Source organism: Rousettus aegyptiacus, unplaced genomic scaffold (assembly GCF_014176215.1).
Source record: "Rousettus aegyptiacus isolate mRouAeg1 unplaced genomic scaffold, mRouAeg1.p scaffold_m13_p_12, whole genome shotgun sequence".
NCBI classification, from domain to species: domain Eukaryota; kingdom Metazoa; phylum Chordata; class Mammalia; order Chiroptera; family Pteropodidae; genus Rousettus; species Rousettus aegyptiacus.
In genome coordinates, this window is record NW_023416287.1 from 18947225 (window position 1) to 18960815 (window position 13591).

General features: G+C 40.6%; 1 protein-coding gene across 9 annotated transcripts in view; it reads right to left on the minus strand.

Annotated features, from left to right (window-relative positions):
• The window catches only part of RALY (RALY heterogeneous nuclear ribonucleoprotein), a 70876-nt gene that overhangs the window by 24685 nt on the left and 32600 nt on the right, over positions 1–13591 (minus strand). The window contains exon 1 of one of the 9 annotated variants that reach the window (XM_016162233.2): positions 7220–7301. The exons of 7 other annotated variants lie outside the window; for them this stretch is intronic. Coding sequence is in view for 1 of the 2 variants with exons in the window: in XM_036229512.1 (XP_036085405.1) it covers positions 10691–10897 (207 nt within the window). In the remaining variant the exon portion in view is untranslated. Of the gene's footprint in view, positions 1–7219; positions 7302–10690; positions 11547–13591 lie in introns of those variants that run through there. One more of the 9 variants, XM_036229512.1, reaches the window with a different exon arrangement.

Genomic DNA, 13591 nt, shown 5'->3' on the forward strand with positions numbered 1-13591 from the left:
CCAAGGTCAAATGAAAACAAGAAACTTGGCATACTGCATTCCCCCACCCCCTCCCTTACTCATACACATTAAAGGCTCTAAGAAGTCAGCACTAAAGAAATGTACTTTGCATTATTCAACCTGACTTTTCCCAGATTACTAACATCTCCTTTGAGGAAGACACACTGGAATAGATCTCTAGGGTCCCTATCAGCTCTAACCTACTGTGATTTGTATCAGAAGTACTTAGCCAGTACCTGGAGCACCTGTGTTTCCCACTAATCCAGTTCACTTAACTTAATGAGGAACTTAAATGATATTCTGCCTAATAGGCATTTATTACATGTAGTTCACTTCACTGTAGTGAGGGTACTAATTTTCAAAGACTCAGAATATAAGACATTTAAAACACCAAAAGGAAAACCTATAGTTACTGAGCTCCTAATACTTGTTCTATTGTGCTGGCATTTTCTCTACATTGTATCATTTAATCCTTAGATAATCACAAGAATATTGTTATCCTCTTATTATAGAGAAGGAAACTGTGACTTGGAGAGGATACATAATTTACCCAAAATTACACAGCTAGAAAGTGGTAAGCACCAGATTTCAAACCCAGTACTACTTATCTCCCAAATCTTGGTTCTGCTTGAGGCTCTGCCACCATGATTATCAGATGGTCACTAACCTTCCGTGGTCTCAACTGTCAAGCAGGAATAGTAATCCTAGTGCTGCATCTCACAAAGTTGCTCTAAAATTCAAAGATACTAACAGGTATGAAAGAGCTCTGTAATATATAAAGATGTAAATATGAGGGGATGTAAAGATTGTGAATAAATGTTGATATTTCTTTCATAATTGTAAGGTACTTTTCTTAAAGGCTTCCCATCACTGAAGTCAACTGTCCTTATTCCCACCCTACCCCCAACCAAATAGTGCTCCCTAAAATTTTCCAGTGAGGATTTTGGATAACAGGAAACATATCAATTTCTCAGTATTGATTAACCTTTCAGCTGTTTGAGTCACACTAAGCAGGCAATCTGCTAAAGGAGTGAGGAATAAAAACAGAGTCGGCAGGAGCCTGGTGGAAGGCCTGTAAATAGAGATGCCGGATTGGCTATGGGGCAAGACTCCTTAACTTCATCTTGGAACATGCCTTGGGACAGAAGGTCCTAGAAGCCTTTGTATAAAATCTATCTAGGAGACCAACAAGTATGTGTATGGTGGTGGGGGCAGGGAGAGGTGATGGGAGACGGGAACAGGCTGACCGGCTTCACTTTGTTCTGGGATGGAAAATACCTTGGCAGGGCCCTAGGCACAGAAACATCAGAAGATAGGTGTAGAGTTCCCAACTCATCCTCTAGACTTGCTTGGGATCACACCCTCACGATCCACACTGCTGTAGCCATCAGTTCCCTACAGCTTCTGGCATACCATGGCCAAAAAAACAGCAAAACATTCTTGGAACCAAGCCCTAGCTGGGGACAGAGAAATGAAAAACAAAAGCCCCTGTTCTTAAAGGAAAGTATTGCACTAAGATGGTTTGAGCCTAATCAAGGCCTGTCTTGTACAGCAAAGTCTCCGCCTCAGGGGTATATTCAAGAATCATGTGAAGTGAACTGAATCAGAAAAGCCTACATTCTATGACTTAGCACCTGTTTGCTGTCAGGAACCCTGGATTCCAGTCCTCGTTCTGGCATTAATAATTCAGTGACTCTAGGCAAATTACTTAATTTCTGTGGACCTCAGTTTACCCATCTGTGTAGCAGCTCTGTCTATCCCACAAGTCACTATGTGTGGCTGATGAGATAATGGTTGAGACAGCACTCTTTAAATGGCATGAGTTGCAACAGCAGGAGCTAATGGAGCTCTGAGGCACATGGTCTTAAAAGTTCAGAGCCCAGTCTGGGGAAGACTTGAAATAAGCTCTTCTTTCTCCCCAACCAACTTAGGTCTGCATGTCTATATATTTCTAAGAAAAGGAGAGGGAAATCTGCCACTCAAGATGTTATCCTTCTACTAAAAATTTTGTTTGGATCCACTGTACTGCAAAAGAGCACAGGATCTGGATTTACAATCCTAGCTTTTGTTACTCAAAAGCTGCAAAACCATGAATAAAGCCTAAAACTCTCTGAATCTTAGTTTCCTCATCTGTAAATTGGAAGGAAATTTCTTAAGTCATAAGACTGTAATTAAGATTCAATTAATTAATGATAGAAAAGTGTTTTGCCACATAAATACCAGTCATTACAAAGCTGTCTTCCCATCAGCTCATGAGCTACACAGGACAGTGGTTATTACCACTTGACAGGTGAGATCACCAAAGCCCAGAGAAAATACTGAAAGTAAAATACAACTCAACTCTGACTTCCTCCAGTGGAGGTAATTATTCCTTTGATTTATTATAGGAGTCATTTATCAGTTTGTTTGCCTCATTAAACTGACAGATCTCTGAGGAAGGAGACTACATAACTCTTATGCATTTTTATACCTCAATGCCCAGTATAGCATACCTATAAGATGTTAAATACATGTTACCTGAGTGATGACTAACATTGGTAGCAGAAAAAAAACTAGAACAAAAAACTCCTAATCCCAGGTCTGGGATTCTTATAACCACAAAGAAAGTGGACTAAACCTCATAGATCTGACTTGTCTTAACTTCTCATCTCTTCCTCAATTCTTCCACACCAGCAAGATTCAACTTTCCATTCCTGTAAAGAGTCTCTGGACTTTTGTAGGCACTGGTGCCTCAGCCCTGAACATTCCTCCTCAGCTTCTTTGCAAGCTAATTCCTATTCACTCCTCAGAAATGGAGGCCTTTCTAATCTCCCTTAATACTGGGTCAGATATTCCCTTTCCCCCCATGCCTGTTATGTTTATCACAGAATCCTAGCACATGAAATGGGTCAAAAGTATCTGTTGAAGGTTGAATGAAATACTGGATCTAGAAATCCAAAGACGATGCAGGGGAAAAGATTCCTGGCTTTGAAGTCAGGAGGCCTGACTGATTCTAATACTAGCTCCACCACTACTGTGCTTGGTGATCTAGGCAAGCCCCAGTATTTTGGACCATCCATAAATGAGTTATTACATATAAATGATCTCAAAAGGTCCTTTCATCACTGACAGTATATGAGACTTAGACTCATGCTAAATCCTTGGGATGAGGAACTTCTGAAGCCAGCAGTGTGCTCCTCAGTAGGAGACCCAACATCCCTGCCCCACGAGCAGCACCAGGCACATCAGACTCTGCTGTCATCAGCCTCTTAGCCCATTGGTTTACCTAATTCCTCCTGATGAAGTGCCAAGAATAAATCATAGATGAGCAGCAGAGCATTTTAATGAGTCCAGAGCCTAATGAATCTTTTCCTTCCTGTGTCAATTAGAATTTCAAAGCTAGGATCCCTAAGGACCAATTTATTGGGAACAGAGAGAAGCTTTTTGTTCATCCGTTGCTGCCTGAGCTACCTGCCCTGGCCCTGTATGTCTGCTATATAAAAATCCTGCTTACTCAGATATGCCACCTGGTGGGATAGAGAATGGCCTAGGTTCCTTCTTCCCCAACATTTCTGGGGCCTGGACTTGAATAGGAGGGGTCTAGGGCATTTCGGGGAACGGGATGTTGGGAGGTGATCAGAGAATCAGAGCAGCCCAGACTTTAATGCCATCTACTAAGGATACTAGTGTTTGAAGAGATAATAGCAACAAATCAACTTGCCATTCACCCAACAAGTATCAGGTATTGTGACATGCCTATTTACTGAAGGTATTTCAAATCTTCACAACAACCCCCAAGCAGGTATCAACAGCACTATTTTACAGACAGGAAAAGTGAGGCTCTAAGAGGTAAAATAAACATTAGACTAAAGAACACAATTAATAATTGGCAAGTAGGGATTTCAACATGTCTGCGAAATTCCAGAGACTGGGCCCTTACTATCAAACCATAGCAGACTTGTCCAGGGGCTTGACATGGTGCCAGAAGCTGACGTCCTGAATAGCATAGCCTATATGGGCAGCCACAGCCATGTTGCAACACCTGCCGCCAACACACTGATTTTTAGCTTGAGCACAGCAAGGGTGGCTGTGTATTGTTGGTCCTCCCATTCAATGGAATTTGCAATCCCCCCTTATCCTCAGAACATAATCCAAGCAGAGTCACCATAAACACTGCCCCCAAGCTCCTACCCCAGAAATCTTTTGATTTGGTTTGTGAGGAGTTGCTAATTCTTGATCTAAAAGCTCCCAGGCACCCAGTTCTCTGCCTCCCATCCTGTCCTCTCCAAGTCACACAAGGCCAGCCTGGTTGTTACTATTCTGTCATCAACAGAGGAACATTTTCCAAGGTGAGCAGGTGAGCAAATCAGGTTGCCAAATGGTTATGGAATGTAAATTTAGGGCTCTGGTGAGGTTAAGAGCTTTATCCAAATTTATTTACATAACTGAAAAATAGCAACAACTAGAACATAGGTATCTACGGCATTTATCTACTTACAGCAAAGATAATACAAATCTAGAAAACATGAGACCAGTGCTTTTTAACATTTTTAAAACTTTTTGAGATAATTATAGATTCACTTACAATATACCTTCTAAAGTACTTAACACAGTGCCTAGCACATAGAAACCCGCCCAAGAAGCATCAAGCTATTATTAAGAAATAGAAAGAGGGCATTCAGGATAGGCCTATGAGGAAGAGTAAATTTCTCTTTACAGAATGCTGGAGGTGCACGTGTATAATATCTTAAATAATCTTTCCAATGATCCATCAAGCAGTATTAACATTCTATTTTACAGATAAGAAAATTGTTCAGAGGTCATCACTTGTTCAAGATAACTTTGTCCCAGTATGTGCCAAAAATGGAATGCAAATCCAGATATAGCTTCTTTACATTGCTCTTTCCACATTGTTACTCCAGAGATAAGACTGGGGTTTAAAGACAAGTCTAGATATAGCTGGAGATTAAGAGCAGGCTGCCAGTTCAAGTGTGGGAGTAGCATAAACGAGTGTTATCTTTGTAAAAGGTGGTAGTTCAAAGACACAGGACAGAATAAAACAGTAAATTCACATGATAAAGACCAAATAATAAGCTAAAATAAAGACAGATGGCAGAAGACCATTTAAAACTAGCTCAGTTATGTGATTCACAACTCGACTCCCTTTTGCTGGATACTAAAGAGAGAGGTAACATGCAGAAAATGAAGAATCAGAGAAACTGGAAGGCAAAGGAAATCAAGTTCTGTCAGTAACTACTACGTAAGTGACCTTTGGAAAGTGTCTTGTTCTCTCTGGGTTTCTAATACCATAAGGTTGAACTAAAAGATTCCAAGGACCTCTCTAGCTTTGAACTTCCAGGAGTCACTCTATTACCAGGACACGTGTGAAAATGGAAATGCTAATGTTGTGATTAAGCAAAGCAGCCTGGAATGAAACAGAACAATGGGGTGACAGGAGCCCTGGAAACAGGGGTAGGAAATATAGCTGAGAGAAGATGAGAATGAAGAAATTAAATTGGGTTCAAATTAATCCTGGGTAAAGCTACAAGACATCGGGGAGGCAAAGGAAGGGAGGCTGGAGCAGGATGGTACCAATCCTGGACATGGTACTAACTTATTGTATAGCCCTGGCTATTCAACAGCCTCATTTTCTCACTGGCAGAATATACCTCAGGGCCCTGTATATTCTGGCCTCAGCTGTCCCCTCTCCAATCTTATCTCCTGCTTCTTCCTCTCTCAGGGTGCTGCTCCAACCACACTGCCTTCTTTTTTTCTTTTTCTCCCAAACATCCTGCTTTTCTCTCAGCTGAAAATGATCTTCCTCCTTGACCACTTTTTAATCCTTTACTCCTGCTTATCTTTCTAACACCTATGAAATGACAGATAAAATAACTCATTTTATATCACCCCCACCAAAATGAGTTTCACAAAGGCAATTTGTTTTGTTCATTACCATATCCCAGCTCCTACAGTAGTATCAGGCATTTGTTAACTGCATGGATAGGTGAACTACTTGATCCCTAAGGTCACTTTCATTTCTGGCATTCTATAATTTGTGGGCTTGTAGAGCTAATAAACATCTCAGAAGTTCAAGCCCAGTGACCATAGGTCTAACCTGTCCTTTTAGCTCTAATTTTTGATATTTGCTTTGCCTCAGTGGATCTTCAAAAATCATCTCCAAATGGGCACACATCCTAAAGCATAGCTATCCACATACACAAATAGACAAATATATATCATTTAATTCAAGAACTGCTATTGTATGTTATGTGTGAAACATAATACACACACAGTATTTCCTTAGCCTGGCATATTAGGCCTAACACAGTTTAGCCCAACTTACTTTGATAACTTTAACCCTAACCACACTCCATTCCTGAAATTCTACACTCTGGCTATATTGGACTGTTTGTTTCTCTGAAACACACATCGAAGCTACTATGTCTTTGTCCTCACTGGTCTCTTTGCTTGGAAGCTGCAGACCTCCCTTCACAGTTGCCAAATAAACACCTGACCTTTAACTGTCAGAGGTCGTATCTTTGAAGTTCAACTCAAATAGCACCTCTTCTTGAAGCCTTCCTTGATCTCTCAGGTAGTTAGTGTCTCCCTCCTCCATGTTCTCAAAATGCTCCACATGCTTCCATTATAGTCATCATCATTGCAGTCTCTTTACTTACTTTACCTACCTGTCTTCTTTGATCAGCTATGGGTGCCAAAGGCACTGACCATGTTTGCCTTCTCCTTATTTCTAAAAATCTATCCTTGGTGCCTGAAACAAATGTTTACCAAACTGGAATGTTTAGCAACTAAGAATGCTTCCTAATCTTCACTGGCAGACTTGATCAGGAGGTTCACCCTTCATACTTATCCAAAAGTTGCTTTCCCTAATAATTCTACCCACTAATATGAACTCCTATGGAACAGAGAACCTCAGGGAAGAGTGGGCTAGAGAAGAAGCTGGGGGGAAAAAAGGAGAAATAGTCTTTGCAGAGCCTTAAATGTCATGCTAAGGAGACTGTATTTATTCCAGAGGTTTTATGAGCAGGGAGTGATAGGAACGAGATCTATATCTTAAAACTCATGAAGAGAGACAGAAGGTTATATTTCAGGGGCAAAGACTAGAGGTGGGGAGATGAGTTAGTTGAGAGATGATTAACGTCTGGCCTTGGGTGGTAGCAATGGGGATGAGAGATGGGCAAAACATGTTCAGAGACAAAACCACATAATGAAAAGCAGTTACCTTTTTACCCGAGTATAACTCTGTACTCAAAACACACTTTCTTCAAATGGAACTCTGTAACCTCTTTGCATCCGAGATGACCCTGAGGGTAACCAGAAGCAGGGGGGAAAAAACCTCTTCAACCAGGGAAGAAACAAGTCTACAATTAGCAAAAAACAAGCTCCGATAAAGTGAGTAGAGACAAAGGAGAAAGCACAAGATCTTGTTGATGTTTGCTACCTAAAGAAGCTTCAGCAAAGAAGCTAAGTCTGTATCTTGAGCAAAAGATGCTTTCCAGGGTTGGGACAGCTCTAGCTGGCTTTAATATAAGAGGCCTCTGACCATTTTCAGTAGCGAAATGTTAAAGAAAATTATCCAAAACTTGGAAGTAAAGCAAAAAGATAATCGTGTAACCTTTTAAAGTCATGTTAGAACATTTTTTAATATGCATCTAAGAGTCTGATGATACTCTTGGAGTATTAAAGTTTGACTTACAGTTAACAAATGGTTAGAGGCCAAATATTTTAAAACTATACAAAGTTAGAGGTTAATGTGTAGAAAACTGAGAAGGTGCAATTTTTTTTTAAGCAGAGGGGATAATGCCAAAGGTTACATTTTCTTTAGGACATTAATTTTGGATCTAAATTAGCAATCTAATTTAAGCTATCCTTTTTCCACTAACATCATAAATCTAGTTTCTCAATTATTTCCTTTCTGCTGATTTCTACACTAAGGAGTTAAAAACAAAATTTGACACAAATTCATCATATATATGAGAATTATGCCCTGACACAGTACGCACATCCACAGGCCTGTCTACCTGTGGACCTAATGCTAGGAATCAAGAGAAACCTGATATTCAGACATAGGGTGTTAGTTAAGTGGAACAGGTGATCACTTATGAAATGACATAATGACATAAAGCTCCCTGCAGTAGATAGGGCACCAGGCTAAGAGTCAGGAGACCTACCATTAGTTCACTGTACAAACTTAGAGGCATATTACTTTCTGCCCCTTGCTGGTCTCAAATTTCATAATTATAAAATGGGAGTAGGTCTAGGACAGTGTTGTTTCACAAACTGTGTTCCTGGGAACCTTGCAGGTTTAAGGTAGATGAGTTAGGGACATTCAGTGGCTTAGTGTCAGTAAGGAGGATGTTGGAATGGGTGGGCTCTGGCCTCTTCTCCCTACCCCTACCATCACTTCAAACAGAGCAGCTGTTTCAGATGTTGACTTATATCTAAATAAAGGGTTCTTCTGTAAACTTGATGACATTAAGTTAAGAACCCCTCCCACTCTGACATTCTTAAATTCTGTCATTTTATGGCAAATGATTCTGAGGAAAATGCAGAGCTAAGAATATCTCTTCTTACCCTATGCCTAAAAATACATCATTAGAAGAGGGTCTCATTAAGAAAGCCCTAGCAATTGAGGAGGAATGGGTGAGAAGGAAACAAACAGGCAAAGGAGGGCTCAGAAACGGCAGAGACTAAGGGCCTATCCCTTCTGCAATTTAGGACTGGGTAGACCCATGCCAAGGGCAGAGCACTCTCAGAGAGGGCTTAGACTCACTGGCCTTATCATGACTAAGGATTTGGACTCTAGCCCCTGGCTCTGCCACATAAAGGCAAGTACCTTCAGATTCCTCATAGTAAAATCTCCGCAAGTAAAGCACTTTATAAACTGAAAGGTGAGTACAAATTTGAGGACTTATTAGAACAAGCTTGTTTCTAAATCTTTTATGTGTGTATGTCTTCTCTGCCAGTTCCCTGAAGGAAGTTCATCAAGCTTGAGATGTATAGACCTTTTCTCTTCCCTTTTCTGCACCTCAAGAATTGGGGATACAAGTAGGGGCTTATAGCTTGAAACAGTTCCCTCATTCAACTTTAAAAATGACAGGTACACTTTTTACTAGGGACTCAGTGTTCCATGATGAAGAAGGACATGTGACCTCTCACTCAGTGCTTAGATCTCTAGACCACACACCTGAGTTCTACGGAAGTTGGTTTGAGGCAGGGCTGAGCAGAAACTCATGAGAAAATGCACTGAAGGCATGGAAGATATTCCCATTATACTAAAGCTACTGAATACCCCTTCCTGGGCACTCCTGAACACTCTACCCTCCTGGAAGGCATGAGGCTAGAGAGGCAGTTTGGTACTCAGGAAAGAGTTTACTACACTAAGTGTGTGGTGTCTATAGGGTCAGAAGGACCTGAGTTCAAATCTCAGCTCTTTCAATACTACATGTGTGACCTCAGGCAATTATTTACTTCACTGAGCATGACCTTCTCCCTCTGGAACTATTAATAAACTTATTGAGTTAAAAAGATTAAGGGAGATACTCAATTTAAAGTATATGTCATGATACCTGGCACATAGTAGGTAGACACTCAATTTCTGTTACTTCCACCAAGAGGGAAAAGAGAAATAGCAAAAGACAACTGAACGTGATTCACGTGACAGGTAGGGAGGACTTGGGGACAAACCCCAGACAGCAGCAGATCAGAGCTACGAGTGGTTCAGAATTGGAATGGGCTGATTTCAAGAGTCTGTTGTGCTATTCTAAGAGCATCTGGATCCTGTTCCAGCCAAAGTAAATCAAACAGGAGTGCTTATGGAGCGCTTGTTTCTAAAACAAGTACAGGCTGTGTTATTGACACACGCCACAGGGGAATTGAGAAGGCCATTGGCAGAGATGTTAAGAAAGCTGACATGCTTTCAGTTCCAATTTTTCTAGTACATACATGTGGCTACAACTGACCTTGGCTCTAGAGGAGAAGAAAACCCTGGACTTAAGACACAAAACTCTGACCCTGAGCAGGTGACTTCACCTCTCTCGCTTGTTTTTTTCCCTCCTCCTCCAAATAATAATTTTCTATGTGCCTATTATCAACATCCTAATTTTCAGATGATGATACTATGTCTCGCAGAGATTAAATTAGCACTGGCAGGAATCTGAATTAAAGGTCTGCTGTCAAATCCTGTAGTCTTTTGACTCTGCTGCATTACCTCTCGATGTTAAATAAGGGAGCTGGACCAGGTGAACCGAGGCTTTTCTCAACTTGAAAATTTATGATTCTTAGTGGCCTGAAACTGTGGTTTCAAGAGCATTCTAAATACTCTAGGGCTAAACAAAGGCTGATTGGTTAAGGCTTCTCATATAAATGAAATCCTCAATACCAAGGGCAAAAGCTAGGTACAAACACAACTTGAGAACCAGAAGAGAGTAGACAATAAAATTTTAGAAAGCCCTGAAGAGGCCTTGGAGAATGCATCACCTAATTCATTTTACAGATGGGACTATGGAGGCTCAGAATGAGAAATAGTTTAGCTGGGAATACCCAGAAAGTCGGTAATGGAGCACAAACTAGGTTCTATGTCTCATGGTCTCTCTCATACCTACTATCTACTCAGTCTCCAACCTTCCAGGATATTCTGATCTTCTCTTTGATATTTATTTTCCAAATGCTGGGTGAAAAGCAAGTCACTGACCTTGTAACAAACTCCCAGGCACTTCCAACACCTTCTCTTTGTAGATAATGACTCTTTCTTTATAACTGTCCCTGGTGTAGCCTTAAGCAGGACTGAGGATAAGTCTTCTTCTTTGGCCCCCTCCTTACTTTCTTCCCCCTCTTGACTCTTTGATGCCTTGAACCACAGACCAATGTGCCTTTGGAGGCAAAGAACTGGAAGGGACATCAGCAATTATAAATCAACCTTGATCTCATTCTTTTTTTTTTTTTTAGATCTGAGGGAAACTGAGGCCCAGAGATATTAAATGCTTTCCCAAGGTTGAGTTAGTAGAACAGGGTTAAGAGCCTAGGTCACAATACTCACCTTCTATTACAATCTGACACTGAAATACATGGTATCAGAATTCATTTCAATTACCAATGGTTGAACACCAATCCAGGCCAGGTATTTTTTCATCATCTCCTATTAGTATCACAGCAACTATAAAAGCATTATTATTCCCATTTTGCAGATGAGACAACTACAGCTCAGAGAGATTAGTCATGTAGGAAATAAATGTCAGAGAAAGTACTCAAATCTCTGGCTTTAAAGCCTCCTCTCTTTCCCCAGTATCATAGTCTAAGGGTTTAAAGACTATATACAACAGTGGAAAAGATGCAGTTAATTAATATTCCCAAAGACCATTTATACTATAAGTAACTTCTGTCTCTTGCCCTATGCACTTAATCCAGTAACTCTTAACTGATTATGCTAATTGGGGAGATGGAGAATGGTATGAAGGTATGGGAAGAGTAGAGACAGATAATATAAAATGACAGATAATTCAAGTCTACAGCCATGCCACCGTGAACATGCCTGATCCCGTCTGATCTCGGAAGCTAAGCAGGGTCAGGTGTGGTTAGTACTTAGAGGAAGACTGGGTGCTATAGGTGTAAAAACAAACAAACAAATAAACAAACTATATGAATGTGTATCTTTAATAAGAATAAAAAATAAAAATGCACTTAAAAAAAGAAAAACATACCTTGCCTTAGAAGGGTTTATCTAGCAATAATATTTACCACAGTAACAGACTAAAAAACTAAAATTACATGATCCAAAATGACAGATAATTCAAAATAAACAATTTCTGCTTTTGTGTTAACGTGGTCTTTTGCAGAATTGTTTTGTTTTGTTTTGTTTTTCTGCATCTGCCCCATCGTAAGATCATAAGTCCCCTTTATTCATTCATGTACTACTCACCTCAGGGTTCTAGCACCAGTTGCTGACAGACCTTGGTTTCCTGATCTATTATTTCCCAGGTTCTCGGCTTAGATTTTTGAACTCCTGGCTTTAATCTTAGGCTCAGGACCCTGCTTCTCTGCCATAGCCAATATTCTCAGAACTGCCCTCTAGTTGATCTGATGACCTACAGGACCTATCAGCCTCTCTTATGTCTGGCCTGCTAGTCCAGTGGGACAAAAAGATCCTCCTTAGTTTCAATGAAAACTGAAGAAGAAAGAAGGGAACACAGGGCCCAAGGGGACCCAGAGCCCTTTGTACACTATTCCTTCCTGACAAGTATCCTGGGCCTTATTGTTTTTCTGTGACAGCAACCCTCAAGAAAGCCAGCTGTTTCTGGAACCAAAGTAATAAAATGTGGGCAAAATTCCTGGGTGGGGAGATAATCGGGACAGCTGCTTCTTATATGAGCTGCTCTAGTAGCCTCCCTCAGATTGTCTCAACAGAATTCTCTATGGGCCATCATATGATTATACTGGCAGACAATGACAACCTCTTGCCTTACTCAGCTACAAAGTCTACTTTGGTCACATATCATCCCCTCACCTTGAAGGGTGCTGATGCACTGCTACTGCTCTGAGACCTTCTCAGACTCTGTTTCAGGTCTCTATCATGATAAGTATCTAACAGTTTTAAACGACACTTATTTGAAATGTGACAGTAGGCTGGGTAGAACTGTTCCTTGTTTACAGATAAGGCAACTAAAAGCCACAAATAAGTACTCAGCAAGCCCAGGCACTGCTCAGAGCTCTTGCCACTTCAATGAGATCTATATTTAAGCCTATTTCTTTGATCAATGCTTAGAATGTCAGTCATTAACAGGCAACACAGGTATTCTACAAGACTTCCAAAGCCATCTTGATCTCTGAAGTCTGCGAAGTGGGCAGATATCTCCAGCTCTCTCTCAGGCAAAATCTCCTCAGAAGCCTGGGAAAGCTCTAGCTTTCCATGTGTGCCCTGACTTCCTGCTGCACTACTTCCATCACCCACACGAAGCTCACGCCTGCCCAGTGCTGACAGGCAGGCAGGGTCCAGGTTACCCATTACTAAGGGTCTAGGCCTTAGCACCTTCCTTGTTGGTAAGAAATATACTAGAGACCACTGTCTCCTTCACTGTTTCTGAGTTAGGCCCTCTTTGAGGCTCCAGATACTTCTCTAGCAACTACTACATTAAGAGCAACTGATAGCCACATGTCAGTCGAGCCTGAAGGAGAATTTTATTTGGGCTGCACGGAGCTTTAAAAAAATAAATTAATCCTTAAGAAACTAGAAAAAGAAGGGAAAACTAAACAGAAAGCAAACTGAAGTTAGGAAATTATAAAGATTAAAGAAATCAATGAAACAGAAAAAAATGAAACCAAAACTTTGTTCTTTAAAAAGATCAACAAAACTGACAAACCTTTAGCAAGACTGGCCAAGAAAAAAAAGAGAAGATATAAATTGCTAAAACCAGGAATGTTAAATCTATTTTTCACCACTAGAATGCAAACTACAAGAGAGAAAACTACTTTCTTCACTGCTACATTTCAAGCGCTTAAAACTGCCTGGCACATGATGGACACTCAATAGTCACCGAATGAATGAATGTCTTTAAAAGGAAAATTTTATATAGGAGAATGAATAAAGGGGTGTGTGGGG